Raw genomic sequence first — 25,734 nt, forward strand, 5'->3', positions numbered from 1 at the left:
GTGGATTTTTTAAAGAATATTTTTCCATCAGAACCATAAACGTGGATTTTTTAAAGAATATTTTTCCATCAGAACCATAAACGTGGATTTTTTAAAGAATATTTTTCCATCAGAACCATAAACGTGGATTTTTTAAAGAATATTTTTCCATCAGAACCATAAACGTGGATTTTTTAAAGAATATTTTTCCATCAGAACCATAAACGTGGATTTTTTAAAGAATATTTTTCCATCAGAACCATAAACGTGGATTTTTTAAAGAATATTTTTCCATCAGAACCATAAACGTGGATTTTTTAAAGAATATTTTTCCATCAGAACCATAAACGTGGATTTTTTAAAGAATATTTTTCCATCAGAACCATAAACGTGGATTTTTTAAAGAATATTTTTCCATCAGAACCATAAACGTGGATTTTTTAAAGAATATTTTTCCATCAGAACCATAAACGTGGATTTTTTAAAGAATATTTTTCCATCAGAACCATAAACGTGGATTTTTTAAAGAATATTTTTCCATCAGAACCATAAACGTGGATTTTTTAAAGAATATTTTTCCATCAGAACCATAAACGTGGATTTTTTAAAGAATATTTTTCCATCAGAACCATAAACGTGGATTTTTTAAAGAATATTTTTCCATCAGAACCATAAACGTGGATTTTTTAAAGAATATTTTTCCATCAGAACCATAAACGTGGATTTTTTAAAGAATATTTTTCCATCAGAACCATAAACGTGGATTTTTTAAAGAATATTTTTCCATCAGAACCATAAACGTGGATTTTTTAAAGAATATTTTTCCATCAGAACCATAAACGTGGATTTTTTAAAGAATATTTTTCCATCAGAACCATAAACGTGGATTTTTTAAAGAATATTTTTCCATCAGAACCATAAACGTGGATTTTTTAAAGAATATTTTTCCATCAGAACCATAAACGTGGATTTTTTAAAGAATATTTTTCCATCAGAACCATAAACGTGGATTTTTTAAAGAATATTTTTCCATCAGAACCATAAACGTGGATTTTTTAAAGAATATTTTTCCATCAGAACCATAAACGTGGATTTTTTAAAGAATATTTTTCCATCAGAACCATAAACGTGGATTTTTTAAAGAATATTTTTCCATCAGAACCATAAACGTGGATTTTTTAAAGAATATTTTTCCATCAGAACCATAAACGTGGATTTTTTAAAGAATATTTTTCCATCAGAACCATAAACGTGGATTTTTTAAAGAATATTTTTCCATCAGAACCATAAACGTGGATTTTTTAAAGAATATTTTTCCATCAGAACCATAAACGTGGATTTTTTAAAGAATATTTTTCCATCAGAACCATAAACGTGGATTTTTTAAAGAATATTTTTCCATCAGAACCATAAACGTGGATTTTTTAAAGAATATTTTTCCATCAGAACCATAAACGTGGATTTTTTAAAGAATATTTTTCCATCAGAACCATAAACGTGGATTTTTTAAAGAATATTTTTCCATCAGAACCATAAACGTGGATTTTTTAAAGAATATTTTTCCATCAGAACCATAAACGTGGATTTTTTAAAGAATATTTTTCCATCAGAACCATAAACGTGGATTTTTTAAAGAATATTTTTCCATCAGAACCATAAACGTGGATTTTTTAAAGAATATTTTTCCATCAGAACCATAAACGTGGATTTTTTAAAGAATATTTTTCCATCAGAACCATAAACGTGGATTTTTTAAAGAATATTTTTCCATCAGAACCATAAACGTGGATTTTTTAAAGAATATTTTTCCATCAGAACCATAAACGTGGATTTTTTAAAGAATATTTTTCCATCAGAACCATAAACGTGGATTTTTTAAAGAATATTTTTCCATCAGAACCATAAACGTGGATTTTTTAAAGAATATTTTTCCATCAGAACCATAAACGTGGATTTTTTAAAGAATATTTTTCCATCAGAACCATAAACGTGGATTTTTTAAAGAATATTTTTCCATCAGAACCATAAACGTGGATTTTTTAAAGAATATTTTTCCATCAGAACCATAAACGTGGATTTTTTAAAGAATATTTTTCCATCAGAACCATAAACGTGGATTTTTTAAAGAATATTTTTCCATCAGAACCATAAACGTGGATTTTTTAAAGAATATTTTTCCATCAGAACCATAAACGTGGATTTTTTAAAGAATATTTTTCCATCAGAACCATAAACGTGGATTTTTTAAAGAATATTTTTCCATCAGAACCATAAACGTGGATTTTTTAAAGAATATTTTTCCATCAGAACCATAAACGTGGATTTTTTAAAGAATATTTTTCCATCAGAACCATAAACGTGGATTTTTTAAAGAATATTTTTCCATCAGAACCATAAACGTGGATTTTTTAAAGAATATTTTTCCATCAGAACCATAAACGTGGATTTTTTAAAGAATATTTTTCCATCAGAACCATAAACGTGGATTTTTTAAAGAATATTTTTCCATCAGAACCATAAACGTGGATTTTTTAAAGAATATTTTTCCATCAGAACCATAAACGTGGATTTTTTAAAGAATATTTTTCCATCAGAACCATAAACGTGGATTTTTTAAAGAATATTTTTCCATCAGAACCATAAACGTGGATTTTTTAAAGAATATTTTTCCATCAGAACCATAAACGTGGATTTTTTAAAGAATATTTTTCCATCAGAACCATAAACGTGGATTTTTTAAAGAATATTTTTCCATCAGAACCATAAACGTGGATTTTTTAAAGAATATTTTTCCATCAGAACCATAAACGTGGATTTTTTAAAGAATATTTTTCCATCAGAACCATAAACGTGGATTTTTTAAAGAATATTTTTCCATCAGAACCATAAACGTGGATTTTTTAAAGAATATTTTTCCATCAGAACCATAAACGTGGATTTTTTAAAGAATATTTTTCCATCAGAACCATAAACGTGGATTTTTTAAAGAATATTTTTCCATCAGAACCATAAACGTGGATTTTTTAAAGAATATTTTTCCATCAGAACCATAAACGTGGATTTTTTAAAGAATATTTTTCCATCAGAACCATAAACGTGGATTTTTTAAAGAATATTTTTCCATCAGAACCATAAACGTGGATTTTTTAAAGAATATTTTTCCATCAGAACCATAAACGTGGATTTTTTAAAGAATATTTTTCCATCAGAACCATAAACGTGGATTTTTTAAAGAATATTTTTCCATCAGAACCATAAACGTGGATTTTTTAAAGAATATTTTTCCATCAGAACCATAAACGTGGATTTTTTAAAGAATATTTTTCCATCAGAACCATAAACGTGGATTTTTTAAAGAATATTTTTCCATCAGAACCATAAACGTGGATTTTTTAAAGAATATTTTTCCATCAGAACCATAAACGTGGATTTTTTAAAGAATATTTTTCCATCAGAACCATAAACGTGGATTTTTTAAAGAATATCAGAGCCATAAACGTGGATTTTTTAAAGAATATTTTTTCCATGGCCAATCAGAGCCATAAACGTGGATTTTTTAAAGAATATCAGAGCCATAAACGTGGATTTTTTAAAGAATATTTTTTCCATGGCCTATCAGAGCCATAAACGTGGATTTTTTAAAGAATATTTTTTCGATAGCCTATCAGAGCCATAAACGTGGATTTTTTAAAGAATATTTTTTCGATAGCCTATCAGAGCCATAAACGTGGATTTTTTAAAGGATATTTTTTCCATGGCCTATTAGAGCCATAAACGTGGATTTTTTAAAGAATATTTTTTCCATGGCCTATCAGAGCCATAAACGTGGATTTTTTAAAGGATACTTTTTCCATGGCCTATTAGAGCATAAACGTGGATTTTTTAAAGAATATTTTTCCATCAGAGCCTTAAACGTGGATTTTAAAAGAATATTTTTTCCATCAGAGCCTTAAACGTGGATTTTTAAAGAATATTTTTTCCATCAGAGCCTTAAACGTGGATTTTTAAAGAATATTTTTTCCATCAGAGCCTTAAACGTGGATTTTTAAAGAATATTTTTTCCATCAGAGCCTTAAACGTGGATTTTTAAAGAATATTTTTTCCATCAGAGCCTTAAACGTGGATTTTTAAAGAATATTTTTTCCATCAGAGCCTTAAACGTGGATTTTTAAAGAATATTTTTTCCATCAGAGCCTTAAACGTGGATTTTTAAAGAATATTTTTTCCATCAGAGCCTTAAACGTGGATTTTTAAAGAATATTTTTTCCATGGCCTATCAGCGGATAAGAATATTTTTATTGTCTACCTATGTCTAAACGTGGATTTTTTCTAAGAACTTCTGTACCGATGGTACCCATAGGAAGTGACCAATACAATTTATCGTCAACTTGATCTTCATTAATAATTCATAGTGGGTTGAAATATAGGAAAGCCTAATGCAGTTAAAAAGGGTAGTAAGGAGACTGAAAATATTGCAGAAAAGTATTTTCAAATTTAACAAAATCTAAAAAAAAAAATGTGTTCTTATGAAGATCGCAATGTGCAGAAGACAGAATAGAGTGCGAAAACTTTTCCAGAGAGTAAAATACAAAAATAATGCAAGAAGTACGATAACTATAAGAATTGGGCACTAAGCATCTCGCGTATTACACTTCTATTACCCTATCATTACTTCGATGAAGGTATTCCACAACCATGTTGAGTTTAAAATAATTACCAATGGCGCCTTTCTTAAATTGCACAAACGTTTGAAACGACATTCTCCTACTCTAATCATAGTTCCTCTAAATTTCTAACAAATCTCCTGAACATTCTTTCCGACTTTTTGTCACAATTCATTGATAAAATGGAAACAAATCCAGCAATTATGATTCACGACAGCGCATGATGTAATTTCACATGTTGCTACAATTTTATTGATTATAGAAAAAAAATAGGAAAAATAAAAAACAAATAAAATACACAGTTATTCAGAAAAGCTTTGATAATACAGTTGACCGCTCAAGATCGCCATGAAAATTCATACAATATTTATATTCGTGTTTGCATCAAAAATACTTTCATACCAAATACTGACATGCATGGCATACGGTACAAATATATGTTATTCTTATCGGAAGCCTGTTACAAAATCCCGTTTGGCAATTTTTCATGGACATAGATATCAACAGGTAAAGACATAATTATATTCATGCATTTTATGCAAGAGGATTTCAAAAAAAAAAAAAATAGATTTTTTAGATAATAAACCGATAAACATGCATTTTTAAATAATATCGAACTCATAAATGTGGATTTTTAAAACAATATTTTTCATGATCTCCCAAAGCTATTAACGTGAACTGTTTAAACGAATATTTTTTATGTACTACAGCCACAAAGTTAGATTATTTAAAGAATATTTTTTTTTATTTGCCATAAATGTGGATATTTGTAAATAAAATATAGTTTTATGGACCTTCAGAATCTTAATCTTAATTTTTTAAACAATATTTTTATTGGCTATCAGACTGTTTTTAAAAAAATAAAACTTCTACTCAATTTCTAACAAAACTCTCTAAATTCATTTCGTATTTTATCACATTTAAATAATGTACAAAAAATTCAGGAATTATGATTCACATAATCCAGCTCATAATGTTCTTCTTTTGGGCACAACAACAAATGAAACACTCAGTTATTCAGAAAAGCTTCGATAATTCAGTTGAACGTTTAAGATCGGCATGAAAATTAATATAATATTTATTTTCCTGATTGCAACAACGCTACTTTCGTACCAAACATTGGCATTTGGTAGAAAGAAATTTGATAACGGTATATGTAACTCTTGGCGGAAGAGTGTTACAAAAACTCGGTTGGCATATTTTCATGGACATACATATACACAGGTATATTTTATATATTTTTTTGATTTTTTTTTTTAATATTTTTAAGAAATATTTTTTCATAAATCGTGGATTTTTTAAACAATATTTTTTCATAAATCGTGGATTTTTTAAACAATATTTTTTCATAAATCGTGGATTTTTTAAACAATATTTTTTCATAAATCGTGAATTTTTTAAACAATATTTTTTCATAAATCGTGGATTTTTTAAACAATATTTTTTCATAAATCGTGGATTTTTTAAACAATATTTTTTCATAAATCGTGGATTTTTTAAACAATATTTTTTCATAAATCGTGGATTTTTTAAACAATATTTTTTCATAAATCGTGGATTTTTTAAACAATATTTTTTCATAAATCGTGGATTTTTTAAACAATATTTTTTCATAAATCGTGGATTTTTTAAACAATATTTTTTCATAAATCGTGGATTTTTTAAACAATATTTTTTCATAAATCGTGGATTTTTTAAACAATATTTTTTCATAAATCGTGGATTTTTTAAACAATATTTTTTCATAAATCGTGGATTTTTTAAACAATATTTTTTCATAAATCGTGGATTTTTTAAACAATATTTTTTCATAAATCGTGGATTTTTTAAACAATATTTTTTCATAAATCGTGGATTTTTTAAACAATATTTTTTCATAAATCGTGGATTTTTTAAACAATATTTTTTCATAAATCGTGGATTTTTTAAACAATATTTTTTCATAAATCGTGGATTTTTTAAACAATATTTTTTCATAAATCGTGGATTTTTTAAACAATATTTTTTCATAAATCGTGGATTTTTTAAACAATATTTTTTCATAAATCGTGGATTTTTTAAACAATATTTTTTCATAAATCGTGGATTTTTTAAACAATATTTTTTCATAAATCGTGGATTTTTTAAACAATATTTTTTCATAAATCGTGGATTTTTTAAACAATATTTTTTCATAAATCGTGGATTTTTTAAACAATATTTTTTCATAAATCGTGGATTTTTTAAACAATATTTTTTCATAAATCGTGGATTTTTTAAACAATATTTTTTCATAAATCGTGGATTTTTTAAACAATATTTTTTCATAAATCGTGGATTTTTTAAACAATATTTTTTCATAAATCGTGGATTTTTTAAACAATATTTTTTCATAAATCGTGGATTTTTTAAACAATATTTTTTCATAAATCGTGGATTTTTTAAACAATATTTTTTCATAAATCGTGGATTTTTTAAACAATATTTTTTCATAAATCGTGGATTTTTTAAACAATATTTTTTCATAAATCGTGGATTTTTTAAACAATATTTTTTCATAAATCGTGGATTTTTTAAACAATATTTTTTCATAAATCGTGGATTTTTTAAACAATATTTTTTCATAAATCGTGGATTTTTTAAACAATATTTTTTCATAAATCGTGGATTTTTTAAACAATATTTTTTCATAAATCGTGGATTTTTTAAACAATATTTTTTCATAAATCGTGGATTTTTTAAACAATATTTTTTCATAAATCGTGGATTTTTTAAACAATATTTTTTCATAAATCGTGGATTTTTTAAACAATATTTTTTCATAAATCGTGGATTTTTTAAACAATATTTTTTCATAAATCGTGGATTTTTTAAACAATATTTTTTCATAAATCGTGGATTTTTTAAACAATATTTTTTCATAAATCGTGGATTTTTTAAACAATATTTTTTCATAAATCGTGGATTTTTTAAACAATATTTTTTCATAAATCGTGGATTTTTTAAACAATATTTTTTCATAAATCGTGGATTTTTTAAACAATATTTTTTCATAAATCGTGGATTTTTTAAACAATATTTTTTCATAAATCGTGGATTTTTTAAACAATATTTTTTCATAAATCGTGGATTTTTTAAACAATATTTTTTCATAAATCGTGGATTTTTTAAACAATATTTTTTCATAAATCGTGGATTTTTTAAACAATATTTTTTCATAAATCGTGGATTTTTTAAACAATATTTTTTCATAAATCGTGGATTTTTTAAACAATATTTTTTCATAAATCGTGGATTTTTTAAACAATATTTTTTCATAAATCGTGGATTTTTTAAACAATATTTTTTCATAAATCGTGGATTTTTTAAACAATATTTTTTCATAAATCGTGGATTTTTTAAACAATATTTTTTCATAAATCGTGGATTTTTTAAACAATATTTTTTCATAAATCGTGGATTTTTTAAACAATATTTTTTCATAAATCGTGGATTTTTTAAACAATATTTTTTCATAAATCGTGGATTTTTTAAACAATATTTTTTCATAAATCGTGGATTTTTTAAACAATATTTTTTCATAAATCGTGGATTTTTTAAACAATATTTTTTCATAAATCGTGGATTTTTTAAACAATATTTTTTCATAAATCGTGGATTTTTTAAACAATATTTTTTCATAAATCGTGGATTTTTAAACAATATTTTTTCATAAATCGTGGATTTTTTAAACAATATTTTTTCATAAATCGTGGATTTTTTAAACAATATTTTTTCATAAATCGTGGATTTTTTAAACAATATTTTTTCATAAATCGTGGATTTTTTAAACAATATTTTTTCATAAATCGTGGATTTTTTAAACAATATTTTTTCATAAATCGTGGATTTTTTAAACAATATTTTTTCATAAATCGTGGATTTTTTAAACAATATTTTTTCATAAATCGTGGATTTTTTAAACAATATTTTTTCATAAATCGTGGATTTTTTAAACAATATTTTTTCATAAATCGTGGATTTTTTAAACAATATTTTTTCATAAATCGTGGATTTTTTAAACAATATTTTTTCATAAATCGTGGATTTTTTAAACAATATTTTTTCATAAATCGTGGATTTTTTAAACAATATTTTTTCATAAATCGTGGATTTTTTAAACAATATTTTTTCATAAATCGTGGATTTTTTAAACAATATTTTTTCATAAATCGTGGATTTTTTAAACAATATTTTTTCATAAATCGTGGATTTTTTAAACAATATTTTTTCATAAATCGTGGATTTTTTAAACAATATTTTTTCATAAATCGTGGATTTTTTAAACAATATTTTTTCATAAATCGTGGATTTTTTAAACAATATTTTTTCATAAATCGTGGATTTTTTAAACAATATTTTTTCATAAATCGTGGATTTTTTAAACAATATTTTTTCATAAATCGTGGATTTTTTAAACAATATTTTTTCATAAATCGTGGATTTTTTAAACAATATTTTTTCATAAATCGTGGATTTTTTAAACAATATTTTTTCATAAATCGTGGATTTTTTAAACAATATTTTTTCATAAATCGTGGATTTTTTAAACAATATTTTTTCATAAATCGTGGATTTTTTAAACAATATTTTTTCATAAATCGTGGATTTTTTAAACAATATTTTTTCATAAATCGTGGATTTTTTAAACAATATTTTTTCATAAATCGTGGATTTTTTAAACAATATTTTTTCATAAATCGTGGATTTTTTAAACAATATTTTTTCATAAATCGTGGATTTTTTAAACAATATTTTTTCATAAATCGTGGATTTTTTAAACAATATTTTTTCATAAATCGTGGATTTTTTAAACAATATTTTTTCATAAATCGTGGATTTTTTAAACAATATTTTTTCATAAATCGTGGATTTTTTAAACAATATTTTTTCATAAATCGTGGATTTTTTAAACAATATTTTTTCATAAATCGTGGATTTTTTAAACAATATTTTTTCATAAATCGTGGATTTTTTAAACAATATTTTTTCATAAATCGTGGATTTTTTAAACAATATTTTTTCATAAATCGTGGATTTTTTAAACAATATTTTTTCATAAATCGTGGATTTTTTAAACAATATTTTTTCATAAATCGTGGATTTTTTAAACAATATTTTTTCATAAATCGTGGATTTTTTAAACAATATTTTTTCATAAATCGTGGATTTTTTAAACAATATTTTTTCATAAATCGTGGATTTTTTAAACAATATTTTTTCATAAATCGTGGATTTTTTAAACAATATTTTTTCATAAATCGTGGATTTTTTAAACAATATTTTTTCATAAATCGTGGATTTTTTAAACAATATTTTTTCATAAATCGTGGATTTTTTAAACAATATTTTTTCATAAATCGTGGATTTTTTAAACAATATTTTTTCATAAATCGTGAATTTTTTAAACAATATTTTTTCATAAATCGTGGATTTTTTAAACAATATTTTTTCATAAATCGTGAATTTTTTAAACAATATTTTTTCATAAATCGTGGATTTTTTAAATAATATTTTTTCATAAATCGTGGATTTTTTAAACAATATTTTTTCATAAATCGTGGATATTTTAAACAATATTTTTTCATAAATCGTGGATTTTTTAAACAATATTTTTTTATAAATCGTGGATTTTTTAAACAATATTTTTTCATAAATCGTGGATTTTTTAAACAATATTTTTTCATAAATCGTGGATTTTTTAAACAATATTTTTTCATAAATCGTGGATTTTTTAAACAATATTTTTTTCGTAAATCTTGGATTTTTTAAGCAATATTTTGTCATAAATCGTGCATTTTTTAAACAATATTTTTTCATAAATCGTGGATTTTTTAAACAATATTTTTTCATAAATCGTGGATTTTTTAAACAATATTTTTTCATAAATCGTGGATTTTTTAACAAAATTTTTTCATAAATCGTGGATTTTTTAAACAATATTTTTTCATAAATCGTGGATTTTTTAAACAATATTTTTTCATAAATCGTGGATTTTTTTAAACAATATTTTTTCATAAATCGTGGATTTTTTAAACAATATTTTTTCATAAATCGTGGATTTTTTAAACAATATTTTTTCATAAATCGTGGATTTTTTAAACAATATTTTTTCATAAATCGTGGATTTTTTAAACAATATTTTTTCATAAATCGTGGATTTTTTAAACAATATTTTTTCATAAATCGTGGATTTTTTAAACAATATTTTTTCATAAATCGTGGATTTTTTTAAACAATATTTTTTCATAAATCGTGGATTTTTTAAACAATATTTTTTCATAAATCGTGGATTTTTTAAACAATATTTTTTCATAAATCGTGGATTTTTTAAACAATATTTTTTCATAAATCGTGCATTTTTTAAACAATATTTTTTCATAAATCGTGCAGTTTTAAAACAATATTTTTTCATGAATCGTGGATTTTTTAAACAATATTTTTTCATAAATCGTGGATTTTTTAAACAATATTTTTTCATAAATCGTGGATTTTTTAAACAATATTTTTTCATAAATCGTGGATTTTTTAAACAATATTTTTTCATAAATCGTGCATTTTTTAAACAATATTTTTCATAAATCGTGGATTTTTTAAACAATATTTTTTCATAAATCGTGGATTTTTTAAACAATATTTTTTCATAAATCGTGGATTTTTTAAACAATATTTTTTCATAAATCGTGGATTTTTTAAACAATATTTTTTCATAAATCGTGGATTTTTTAAACAATATTTTTTCACAAATCGTGGATTTTTTAAACAATATTTTTTCATGAATCGTGGATTTTTTAAACACAATTTTTTCATGAATCGTGGATTTTTTAAACAATATTTTTTCATAAATCGTGGATTTTTTAAACAATATTTTTTCATAAATCGTGGATTTTTTAAACAATATTTTTTCATAAATCGTGGATTTTTTAAACAATATTTTTTCATAAATCGTGGATTTTTTAAACAATATTTTTTCATAAATCGTGGATTTTTTAAACAATATTTTTTCATAAATCGTGGATTTTTTAAACAATATTTTTTCATAAATCGTGGATTTTTTAAACAATATTTTTTCATAAATCGTGGATTTTTTAAACAATATTTTTTCATAAATCCTGGATTTTTTAAACAATATTTTTTCATAAATCCTGGATTTTTTAAACAATATTTTTTCATAAATCCTGGATTTTTTAAACAATATTTTTTCATAAATCGTAGACCTTTTAAAGAATATTTTTTCATGAATTGTGGATTTTTTAAACAACCTTTTTTTCATGAATAGTGGAATTTTTAAAGAATATTTTTTCATGAATTGTGGATTTTTTAAACAACCTTTTTTTCATGAATAGTGGAATTTTTAAAGAATATTTTTTCATGAATTGTGGATTTTTTAAACAACCTTTTTTTCATGAATAGTGGAATTTTTAAAGAATATTTTTTCATGAATTGTGGATTTTTTAAACAACCTTTTTTTCATGAATAGTGGAATTTTTAAAGAATATTTTTTCATGAATTGTGGATTTTTTAAACAACCTTTTTTTCATGAATAGTGGAATTTTTAAAGAATATTTTTTCATGAATTGTGGATTTTTTAAACAACCTTTTTTTCATGAATAGTGGAATTTTTAAAGAATATTTTTTCATGAATCGTGGAGTTTTTAAACAATATTTTTTCATGAATCGTTTATTTTTTAAACAATATTTTTTCATGAATCGTGGATTTTTTAAACAATATTTTTTCATGAATCGTGGATACTTTAAAAAATATTTTGTCATAAATCGTGGATTTTTTAAACAATATTTTTTCATAAATCGTGGATTTTTTAAACAATATTTTTTCATAAATCGTGGATTTTTTAAACAATATTTTTTCATAAATCGTGGATTTTTTAAACAATATTTTTTCATAAATCGTGGATTTTTTAAACAATATTTTTTCATAAATCGTGGATTTTTTAAACAATATTTTTTCATAAATCGTGGATTTTTTAAACAATATTTTTTCATAAATCGTGGATTTTTTAAACAATATTTTTTCATAAATCGTGGATTTTTTAAACAATATTTTTTCATAAATCGTGGATTTTTTAAACAATATTTTTTCATAAATCCTGGATTTTTTAAACAATATTTTTTCATAAATCCTGGATTTTTTAAACAATATTTTTTCATAAATCCTGGATTTTTTAAACAATATTTTTTCATAAATCGTAGACCTTTTAAAGAATATTTTTTCATGAATTGTGGATTTTTTAAACAACCTTTTTTTCATGAATAGTGGAATTTTTAAAGAATATTTTTTCATGAATTGTGGATTTTTTAAACAACCTTTTTTTCATGAATAGTGGAATTTTTAAAGAATATTTTTTCATGAATTGTGGATTTTTTAAACAACCTTTTTTTCATGAATAGTGGAATTTTTAAAGAATATTTTTTCATGAATTGTGGATTTTTTAAACAACCTTTTTTTCATGAATAGTGGAATTTTTAAAGAATATTTTTTCATGAATTGTGGATTTTTTAAACAACCTTTTTTTCATGAATAGTGGAATTTTTAAAGAATATTTTTTCATGAATTGTGGATTTTTTAAACAACCTTTTTTTCATGAATAGTGGAATTTTTAAAGAATATTTTTTCATGAATCGTGGAGTTTTTAAACAATATTTTTTCATGAATCGTTTATTTTTTAAACAATATTTTTTCATGAATCGTGGATTTTTTAAACAATATTTTTTCATGAATCGTGGATACTTTAAAAAATATTTTGTCATAAATCGTGGATTTTTTAAACAATATTTTTTTATAAATCGTGGATTTTTTAAACAATAGTTTTTCATAAATCGTGGATTTTTTAAACAATAGTTTTTCATGAATTGTGGATTTTTTAAACAACATTTTTTCATGAATAGTGGAATTTTTAAAGAATATTTTTTCATGAATCGTGGAGTTTTTAAACAATATATTTACAAAAAAAGTAGATTTTTTAAACAATATTTCTTCATAAATAGTGGATTTTTTTAAACAATATTTTTTCATGAATCGTGGATACTTTAAACAATATTTTTTTAAGAATCGTGGATTTTTTTAACAATATTTTTTCATAAATCGTGGATTTTTTAAACAATATTTTTTCATAAATCGTGGATTTTTTAAACAATATTTTTTCATGAATCGTGGATTTTTTAAACAATATTTTTTCATAAATCGTGGATGTTTTAAAAAATTTTTTTTTCATAAATCGTGGATTTTTTAAACAATGTCTTTTTCATAAATCGTGGATTTTTTAAACAATATTTTTTCATGAATCGTGGATACTTTAAAAAATATTTTTTTTTAAGAATCGTGGATTTTTAAACAATATTTTTTCATAAATCGTAGACCTTTTAAACAATATTTTTTCATTAATTGTGGATTTTTTAAACAAACTTTTTTTCATGAATAGTGGAATTTTTAAAGAATATTTTTTCATGAATCGTGGAGTTTTTAAACAATATTTTTTCATGAATCGTTTATTTTTTAAACAATATTTTTTCATGAATCGTGGATTTTTTAAACAATATTTTTTCATAAATCATGGATTTTTTAAACAATATTTTTTCATAAATCGTGGATTTTTTAAACAATATTTTTTCATAAATCGTGGATTTTTTAAACAATATTTTTTCATAAATCGTGGATTTTTTAAACAATATTTTTTCATAAATCGTGGATTTTTTAAACGATATTTTTTCATAAATCGTGGATTTTTTAAACAATATTTTTTCATAAATCGTGGATTTTTTAAACAATATTTTTTCATAAATCGTGGATTTTTTAAACAATATTTTTTCATAAATCGTGGATTTTTTAAACAATATTTTTTCATAAATCGTGGATTTTTTAAACAATATTTTTTCATAAATCGTGGATTTTTTAAACAATATTTTTTCATAAATCTTGGATGTTTTAAAAATTTTTTTTTCATAAATCGTGGATTTTTTAAACAATGTCTTTTTCATAAATCGTGGATTTTTTAAACAATGTCTTTTTCATAAATCGTGGATTTTTTAAACAATATTTTTTCATGAATCGTGGATTTTTTAAACAATATTTTTTCATGAATCGTGGATACTTTAAAAAATATTTTTTTTTAAGAATCGTGGATTTTTTAAACAACCTTTTTTTCATGAATAGTGGAATTTTTAAAGAATATTTTTTCATGAATTGTGGATTTTTTAAACAAACTTTTTTTCATGAATAGTGGAATTTTTAAAGAATATTTTTTCATGAATCGTGGAGTTTTTAAACAATATTTTTTCATGAATCGTTTATTTTTTAAACAATATTTTTTCATGAATCGTGGATTTTTTAAACAATATTTTTTCATAAATCATGGATTTTTTAAACAATATTTTTTCATAAATCGTGGATTTTTTAAACAATATTTTTTCATAAATCGTGGATTTTTTAAACAATATTTTTTCATAAATCGTGGATTTTTTAAACAATATTTTTTCATAAATCGTGGATTTTTTAAACGATATTTTTTCATAAATCGTGGATTTTTTAAACAATATTTTTTCATAAATCGTGGATTTTTTAAACAATATTTTTTCATAAATCGTGGATTTTTTAAACAATATTTTTTCATAAATCGTGGATTTTTTAAACAATATTTTTTCATAAATCGTGGATTTTTTAAACAATATTTTTTCATAAATCGTGGATTTTTTAAACAATATTTTTTCATAAATCGTGGATTTTTTTAAACAATATTTTTTCATAAATCGTGGATTTTTTAAACAATATTTTTTCATAAATCGTGGATTTTTTAAACAATATTTTTTCATAAATCGTGGATTTTTTAAACAATATTTTTTCATAAATCGTGGATTTTTTAAACAATATTTTTTCATAAATCGTGGATTTTTTAAACAATATTTTTTCATAAATCGTGGATTTTTTAAACAATATTTTTTCATAAATCGTGGATTTTTTAAACAATATTTTTTCATAAATCGTGGATTTTTTAAACAATATTTTTTCATAAATCGTGGATTTTTTAAACAATATTTTTTCATAAATCGTGGATTTTTTAAACAATATTTTTTCATAAATCGTGGATTTTTTAAACAATATTTTTTCAAAAATCGTGGATTTTTCAAACAATATTTTTCAAAAAATCGTGGATTTTTTTAACAATATTTTTCAAAAAATCGTGGATTTTTTAAACAATATTTTTTCATAAATCGTGGTTCTTTTAAACAATATTTTGTCATAAATCGTGTATTTTTTAAACAATATTTTGTCATAAATCGTGTATTTTTTAAACAATATTTTTTTCATAAATCGTGGATTTTTTTTAAAAATATTTTTTCATGAATCGTGGATTTTTTAAAGAATATTTTTTCATGAATCGTGGATTTTTTAAAGAATATTTTTTCATTAAAACGAGGATTTTTTTAAATTAGACATTAACGTGGATTTTTAAAAAATATTTTTCAAAGAGACATTAACGTGGATTTTTAAAAAATATTTTTTCAAAGAGACATTAACGCGGATTTTCAAAAATTTTTTTTTCAAAGAGACGTTAACGTGGATTTGAAAAAAAATCAGAGAGACATTAACGTGGATTTGAAAAAAAAATCAAAGAGACATTAACGTGGATTTGTAAAAAAAATATTTTTTCAAAAAGACATTAACCTGGATTTAAAAAAAAAAAAAAAATATATATATATATATATATATATATATATATATATATATATATATATATATATATATATATATATATATATATATTCAAAGAGACATAAACGTGGATTTTTAAAGAATCTGTATCTAATATTTTCTCCCCTCTCTTTCTCTTATTTGCCTTTCAGTACTACACCGATTACGAAACTGTGTTTGTCTGCTGTCAGGGTTACAAGAAAAATGGCTCATCACAATGTGATCCTGTTTGCCAGCCAACATGCCCTGCAAATTCACATTGCGTCCGACCCAATGTCTGTGAATGTAGCAGTGGTTATTTTAGCTATAGTTCACATCCTTCTATTGCAAAATGTGAACCCGTTTGTTATTCTGGATGTTCTGAAAATTCTCGCTGTACCTCGCCGGGTGTATGCAGCTGTTCAGATGGATATAAGAAAAATGCTGAAGGCAAATGTGTGGCAATATGTAATCCAGCATGCCCGGCAAATGCTGAGTGTTTGAAACCAAATCAATGTTCATGTTCAAAGGGTTATGAGAAAGTGGAAAATACCTCAGGTAATGAAACAATGATCTGCCGGGCAATATGTTCCCCAGAATGTCCTGAAAATTCGTTATGCTCCAAACCCAATGAATGTGTCTGCTTGGAAGGTTACACTAAGAAGGAGGATAAATGTGAGCCATTGTGTGACAGTCCCTGTTTGGAGAATGCTTTTTGCAAGAGTCCCAATCAATGTGAATGCTTGGAGGGTTATGAGCTAGAGGAGGAAACTCTCGCATGTGTTGCTCAGTGTAAGAATGAATGCCCTGAAAATGCTTTCTGTTCTAAACCCAATCAATGTGAGTGTAAACAGGGTTATGCCATGACCACCAATGCTACCTGTGAACCTGTGTGTGAGACCAAATGTCCTGAAAATGCAAGATGCACTGCACCCAATACATGTTCATGTCTAAAGGGCTATAAGATGTTGGAAAACAATCAATGTGAACCAGTGTGTGAAAAACCCTGTCCCGAAAATGCCCACTGCACCAAGCCGAATAAGTGTGAATGTTTGAATGGCTATCAGCTGAAGATGACTTCCATCTATAATATCTACTGTGAGCCTCAGTGCCAGAACGATTGTTCAACATTTGGTAAATGTGTGGCACCCAATAAATGTGAATGTTTCGAGGGCTATGAAATGGATGAAATGGAACAATGTCGACCAATTTGCAAGGATGGTTGTTTAAATGGTCTCTGCTATAGACCTGAAGTGTGTATTTGTAATGCAGGATATTTGATGGGACCCCATAATAGCTGTGAGCCAACCTGTTCCCTGCCTTGTCAAAATGGTACTTGTGTTGAACCGGAAATTTGTAAATGTTCTGAGGGTTATAAACTTCAAGAAGGATCTGTGAACATCTGTGAGCCCCTCTGTGAACCGGAATGTCATAATGGTATGTGTGTGGAACCTAATATTTGTATATGTCACGAGAACTACGAACCTATTGAAATAAGTGCAGGATCGTACAATCATAGTTATTGTCAGAAGGTCACAACAACAACAACAACTTACGTTCAAGAATCAACCACAACAGTAGAAGATATTAGCATCACTGAAACTCGTAGCACCATCATCGCCACATCTCCCAGTGTAACACCGCCACCACAAAATATATTGCATACTACCCCCTACGAATCAACCACAACATCCACGCTGCAAAAATGTTTACAGCAATGCCAATGTTGGCAAGAACATGACGACTTGGGTTCCATCTCCTCAACGCCCCAATGTGTCCATCTGTGTTTGGATCCTTATGATAAACTTTGTCTAAATTTATCTCTATGTCACTGTGATGTTGCAAAGTCACAACTTGTATGTCAGATTGATGAAGAAGATTCCGACGAAGAGCCCTTAATGTATATATGTAAAATACCACGTCCATCCGTAACCACAATTACTACAACAATCAGCACTACTACCGCAATGCCTTCCAATGAAATGATCATCACCACGGATTCGAACGAAAAGTCTGGGAATATTCTATGGATTGTAGTGGCCTCTATTATGGGTATATGCGGTATAACCGCATTGGCTTTTGTCGCCTATTGGAAATATTTCAAACCTGAAGGTAAGATAAATGTTTTTTCAGTTATACATAGAATTTATTGGTTATATGTATTCTGTCTTACAGATCCATTGGTGGAATATGAATTATGATTGCAGAAGGGTGGAAGCGGATGAAAATAATTTCTTAACAATAATACTCTATTAGATTGTAAGTTTAAGGTGTAATTAAAATAAAGAAAGTGGAATTTAAAATAAAAACCAACATATTTTTTCATGGACTTTTTTTCAAAAAATAATTTTTGCGATTTTATAAATATTTTTTATGTACAAAATAATTCCTAGTGATAGGTGGATTTTTAAAAAATAATTTTTCATGAGCGTGGATTTTTAAAAATATATATTTATTAATCGTGGATTTTTAAAAAATATATTTCCATGAAACCTGGATTTTTTAAAAGTATGTTTTCCTTAAAACTTGCATTTTTTAAAAATATTTTTGCATTAGAACGTGGATTTTTGAAAAATATTTTTTCATTAAAACGTGGACTTTTGAAAAATAATTTTTCATGAAACGTTGATTTTTAAAAAAATATCTTTTATGAGAAGTGGATTTTTAAAAAATATATTTTTTTTTATAAACATGGATTTTTAAATTAATATTTTTCATAAACGTAGATTTAAAAAAATTCAAAAACGAGGATTTTTAAAAAAAATATTTTTTCATAAACGTGGATTAAAAAAACTTCATAAATGAGGATTTTTAAAGAAGTATTTTTTCATAAACGTGGATTTTTAAAAAAATATTTTTTCATAAACGTGGATTTTTAAAAAAAATATTTTTTCATAGACGTGGATTTTTAAAAAAATATTTCGTCATAAACACGGATTTTTAATAAACATTTTTCATAAACGTGGATTAAAAAAAAATCATAAACGAGGATTTTTAAAAAAGTATTATTTCATAAAAGTGGATTAAAAAAAATCATAAAAGAGGATTTTTACAAAAGTATTTTTTCATAAACGTTGATTTTTAAAAAAAATATTTTTTCATAAACGTGGATTTTTAAAAAAATATTTTTTCATAAACATGGATTTTTATTATTATTATTTTTATTATTATTATTATTATTATTATTATTATTATTATTATTATTATTAAAGAGATTTATTAAAGAATATTTTTTCATCAATCGTGAATTTTTAAAAAATATTTTTTCATAACGTGGATTTTTAAACCAATATTTTTTCATTATCGTGGATTATTAAAAAAATATTTTTTCATAAACGTGGATTTTTACAAAATATTTTTTCATAACGTGGATTTTAAAAATATATTTTTTCATGAAACGTGGATTTTTAAAAAAATATTTTTTCATAACTTGGATTTTAAAAATATATTTTTTCATGAAACGTGGATTTTTAAAAAAATATTTTTTCATGAAACGTGGATTTTTAAAAAAATATTTTTTCATAAACGTGTTTTTTTAAAAAAAATAATTTTTTTAAAAGTGGATTTTTTAAAAAAAATATTTTTCAAAAACATTGATTTTTAAAAAATATTTTTCATGAACGTGGATTTTTAAAAAATATTTTTTTAATGAGAAGTGGATTTTTAAAAAAAGATTTTTTCATGAAACGTGTATTTTTGATAAATAGTTTCTAATGAAAGTTGGATTTTAAAAAATATTTTTTCATGATTGAGGTTGATTTTTAAAAATATTTTTTCATTAAAAGTGGATTTTTTAAAAATATTTTTTCATTAAAACTTGGATTTTTTAAAAATATTATTTCATTAAAAGGTGTATTTTTTAAAAATATTTTTTCATTAAAAGGTGTAGTTTTTAAAAATATTTTTTCATTAAAACGTGGATTTTAAAAAAGACATTTTCATTAAAACGTGGATTTTTTTAAATATTTTTTTCATTTTAAAAATATTTGTTCATTAAAACGTGGATTGTTTAAAAATATTTTTTCATTAAAACGTGGATTTTTTAAATCTTTTTTCCATGAAACGTGGATTTAAAATAATATTTTTTTCACGAAACGTGGAGTCCTAAAAAAAATATTTTTTCATGAAACTTGAATTTTTAAAAATATTTTTTCATTAAAACCTGGATTTTAAAAAATATTTTTTCATTAAAACCTGGATTTTTAAAAAAAAATTTCATTAACACCTGGATTTTTAAAAATATTTTTTTCATTAAAATGGGATTTTTTTTAAATTAAATTCTTTTTCATGAAACGTGGATATTAAAAAAATATTTTTTCATGAAATGTGGATTTCTAAAAAATATTTTTCCATGAAGCGTGGAGTTTTAAAAAATATTTGTTTATGAAATGTAGATTTTTAAAAAATATTTTTTCATGAAACGCGGGTTTTTAAAAAAAAATATGTGTTCTGAAAGGAGGATGTAAAAAAATATTTCTTCTGAAACGTGGATTTTTAGAAAATATTTTTTCATGAAACGTGGATTTTTATAACTAGACATCGGATTTTTGCATGTTTTTTATTTCTCATCCGATTGGACTCAAATTTTGGATCTAGGCGTTTTGAGGGTCAATTTTTCGATATTTGTGCTCATATCAATAATATGCAAAAAATATGCAAAATATATGCAAAAAATATGCAAAAAATATGCCAAAAATATGCAAAAAATATGCAAAATATGCGAAATATGCAAAAAATATGCAAAAAATATGCAGAATATGCAAAAAATATGCGAAACGAGGATTTTTAAGAAAGTATTTTTTCATAAACGTGGATTTTTAAAAAAATATTTTTTCATAAACGTGGATTTTTAAAAAAATATTTTTTCATAAACGTGGATTTTTAAAAAAAAAAATTTCATAAACGTAGATTTTTACAAAAATATTTTTTCATAAACTTGAATTTTTTAAGAAATAAGTTTTTAAAAACTTAGATTTTAAAGAACATTTTTTCAAATAAAAATTTTTTCATCAACGTGGATTTTATTTTTTTACAAAGTATTTTTTCATAAACTTGGATTTTTAAACAAATATTTTTTCATTATCGTGGATTATTAAAAAATAATTTTTCATAAACGTGGATTTGTTATTAAAGAATATTTTTATTATCTTATTATTATTATTATTATTATTATTATTATTATTATTATTATTATTATTATTATTATTATTATTATTATTATTATTATTATTATTATTATTATTATTATTATTATTATTATTATTATTATTATTATTATTATTATTATTATTATTATTATTATTATTATTATTATTATTATTATTATTATTATTATTATTATTATTATTATTATTATTATTTTTATTGAAGAGATTTATTAAAGAATATTTTTTCATCAATCGTGATTTTTTAAAAAATATTTTTTCATAACGTGAATTTTTAAACCAATATTTTTTCATTATCGTGGATTATTAAAAAAATATTTTTTCATAAACGTGGATTTTTAAAAAAATATTTTTTTATGAGAAATGTGTTTTTAAAAAATATTTTTTCATGAAACTTTTATTTTTAAAAAATATTTTTTCATGAAACGTGGATTTAAAAAAATATTTTTTATAAGAAGTATATTTTTAAAAAATATTTTTTTAAGAAACGTGGATTTTTGAAAAAAAAATATTTTTTCATGAAACGTTGGTTTTTAAAAAATATCTTTTCATGAAACGTGGATTTAAAAAAAAATATTTCTTCATGAACGTTGATTTTTAAAAAATATTTCTTCATGAACGTTGATTTTTAAAAAATATTTTTTTAATGAGAAGTGGATTTTTAAAAAAAGATTTTTTCATGAAACGTGTATTTTTGATAAATAGTTTCTAATGAAAGTTGGATTTTTAAAAAATAATTTTTCATGAAACGTGGATCTTTAAAAAAAATATATTTTTATGAGAAGTGGATTTTTTAAAAAATATTTTTTCATTAAAAGGTTGATTTTTAAAAATATTTTTCTCATTAAACCGCGGATTTTTTAAAAATATTTTTTCATTAAAACTTGGATTTTTTTAAAAATATTATTTCATTTAAAGGTGTATTTTTTAAAAATATTTTTTCATTAAAAGGTGTAGTTTTTAAAAATATTTTTTCATTAAACGCGTATTTTTTAAAATATTTTTTTCATTAAAACGTGGATTTTAAAAAAGATATTTTCATTAAAACGGAGATTTTTTTAATATTTTTTTCATTAAAACGTGGATTCTTTTAAAAATATTTGTTCATTAAAACGTGGATTATTTAAAAATATTTTTTCATTAAAACGTGGATTTTTTAATTTTTTGTTTTTCCATGAAACGTGGATTTAAAATAATATATTTTTCATGAAACGTGGAGTCCTAAAAAAATATTTTTTCATGAAATTTGAATTTTTAAAACTATTTTTTCATTAAAACCTGGATTTTTAGAAATATTTTTTCATTAAAACCTGGATTTTTAAAAATATTTTTTCATTAAAACCTGGATTTTTAAAAATATTTTTTTCATTAAAATGGGATTTTTTTAAAATATTTTTCATTAAAACGTGTATTTTTTTAAAATATTTTTCATTAAAACGTGGATTTTTTTAAATATTTTTCATTTAAACGTGGATTTTTTAAAAATATTTTTTTATTAAAACGTGGTGTTTTTAAAAATATTTTTCATTAACACGTGTATTTTTTAAAAATATTTTTCATTGAAACGTGGATTTTTTTAATTTTTTTCCATGAAAAGTGGACTTAAGAAAATATTTTTTTCATGAAACCTGGAGTTTTAAAAAATATTTCTTCTGAAACCTGGATTATTAAAAAATATTTTTCCATGAAACGTGTATTTTAAAAATTAAAAAAAATTATTTTCATGAAACCTGGATTAAAAAAAATTCTTTTTCATGAAACGTGGATATTAAAAAAATATTTTTTCATGAAATGTGGATTTCTAAAAAATATTTTTCCATGAAGCGTGGAGTTTTAAAAAATATTTGTTCATGAAATGTAGATTTTTAAAAAATGTTTTTTCATGAAACGCGGATTTTAAAAAAAAATATGTGTTCTGAAAGGAGGATGTAAAAAATATTTCTTCCGAAACGTGGATTTTTAAAAAATATTTTTTCATGAAACGTGGATTTTTATAACATACTTTTCTACTTTCAAAAATATTTTTTTCATGAAACGTGGATTTTTATAACATACTTTTCTACTTTCAAAAATATTTTTTAAAAAAGACATTAACGTGAATTTTTAAAAAATATTATTTCACAGAGACATTAACGTGGATTTTTAAAAAATATTTTTTGCAATGAGACATTGACATTAATTTATTCAAAAATATTTTTTTATGAAAAGTGGGTTTTTAACAAATATTTTTTATGAAAAGTGGGTTTTTATATATTTTATGAAACGTCAATTTTTAAAAATATTTTTCCAAAGAGATATATATATGGATTTTTAAAGAAATATTTCTTCAAAGAGGCATAAAGTGATTTTTTTAAAATATTTTTTTATGAAACGTGGATTTTTAAAAAATATTTTGTTATGAAATGTGTATTTTTAAAAAAATATTTTTTTATGATACTTAGATTTTTAAAAAAATATTTTTTTATGAAACGCGGATTTTTAAAAAATATTTTTCAAGGAGCTTCAGACGTGAATTTTTTTAAACATATTTTTTCAATGAGCCTTAGGCGTGTATTTTTTAAAAAATATTTTTCCAAAGAGCCATAGCCGTGGATTTCTTAAAAAATATTTGTTCAAGAAAAGTCAGAGACGTGGTTTTTATACCCTACACCACTATGTGGTAAGGGGTATTATGTGTTAGTGCATTTGTATGTAACATACAAAAGGAAGCGAGATAGACCCATAGTTTCTTCTAGGGATATACATAGAATCACTTTCTGAGTCGATTTATGCATGTCCGTCCGTCCGTCCGTCCGTCCGTCCGTTCGCAACATACAGGTCGCATTTGTTGACCGATTTCGCTGAAAATTGGGGAATACGATTTTTTTAGCCGTCGGAAGATCAAGTTCGAAGATGGGATATATCGGTCCATGTTTTGGTATAGCCCCCATATAACGGTACCCCCCGATTTACGGTATTTTGACGTTTTCAGCTACATTTTCAGACCGATTTGGCTATAATTTGACATTTAGGGTTCTTAGGTGTCAATAAACATATATAACAAAACTTGTGGACATAGGTCCACGTTTTGGTATAGCCCTCATATAACGGTACCCCCCGATTTGCGGTATTTTGACGTTTTCAGCTACATTTTCAGACCGATTTGGCTATAATTTGACATTTAGGTTTATTAGGTGTCAATAAACATATATAACAAAACTTGTGGACATAGGTCCACGTTTTGGTATAGCCCCCATATAACGGTACCCCCCGATTTGCGGTATTTTGACGTTTTTAGCTACATTTTCAGACCGATTTGGCTATAATTTGACATTTAGGGTTCTTAGGTGTCAATAAACATATATAACAAAACTTGTGGACATAGATCCACGTTTTGGTATAGCCCTCATATAACGGTACCCCCGATTTGCGGTATTTTGACGTTTTCAGCTACATTTTCAGACCGATTTGGCTATAATTTGACATTTAGGTTTCTTAGGTGTCAATAAACATATATAACAAAACTTGTGGACATAGGTCCACGTTTTGGTATAGCCCCCATATAACGGTACCCCCCGATTTGCGGTATTTTGACGTTTTTAGCTACATTTTCAGACCGATTTAGCTATAACTTGACATTTAGGGTTCTTAAGTGTCAATAAACTTATATAACAAAAGTTGTGGACATAGGTCCACGTTTTGGTATAGCCCCCATATAACGGTACCCCCGATTTACGGTATTTTGACAGATTTAGCTACATTTTCAGACCGATTTAGCTATATTTTGACACTTAGGGTTTTTAAGTGTCAATAAACTTATATAACAAAAGTTGTGGACATAGGTCCACGTTTTGGTATAGCCCCCATATAACGGTACCCTCCGATTTGCGGTATTTTGACGTTTTTTGCTACATTTTCAGACCGATGTAGCTATAATTTGACATTTAGGGTTCTTAAATGTCAATAAACTTATATAACAAAACTAGTGGACATAGGTCCACGTTTCGGTATAGCCCCCATATAACGGTACCCCCCGATTTACGGTATTTTGACAGTTTTAGCTACATTTTCAGACCGATTTAGCTATAATTTAACATTTAGGGTTCTTAAGTGTCACTAAACTTATATAACAAAAGTTGTGGACATAGGTCCCCGTTTTGGTATAGCCCCCATATAACGGTGCCCCCCGCTTTACGGTGTTTTGACGTTTGTAGCTACATTTTCAGACCGATGTAGCTACAAT

The 25,734-nt window shown here is 23.7% G+C and overlaps 1 protein-coding gene across 1 annotated transcript in view; it reads left to right on the top strand.

Annotated features, from left to right (window-relative positions):
- LOC141392206 (uncharacterized) overlaps positions 1-25,734 on the top strand; it is a 43,584-nt gene that overhangs the window by 13,686 nt on the left and 4,164 nt on the right. The window contains exons 2-4 of the mRNA XM_073965160.1: positions 16,521-18,459; positions 18,523-18,530; positions 18,604-18,606. Coding sequence (XP_073821261.1) covers positions 16,521-18,459; positions 18,523-18,530; positions 18,604-18,606 — 1,950 coding nt within the window. The remainder of the gene's footprint in view (positions 1-16,520; positions 18,460-18,522; positions 18,531-18,603; positions 18,607-25,734) is intronic.

Source organism: Musca autumnalis, unplaced genomic scaffold (assembly GCF_047663935.1).
Source record: "Musca autumnalis isolate F117 unplaced genomic scaffold, ASM4766393v1 scaffold_2, whole genome shotgun sequence".
NCBI classification, from domain to species: domain Eukaryota; kingdom Metazoa; phylum Arthropoda; class Insecta; order Diptera; family Muscidae; genus Musca; species Musca autumnalis.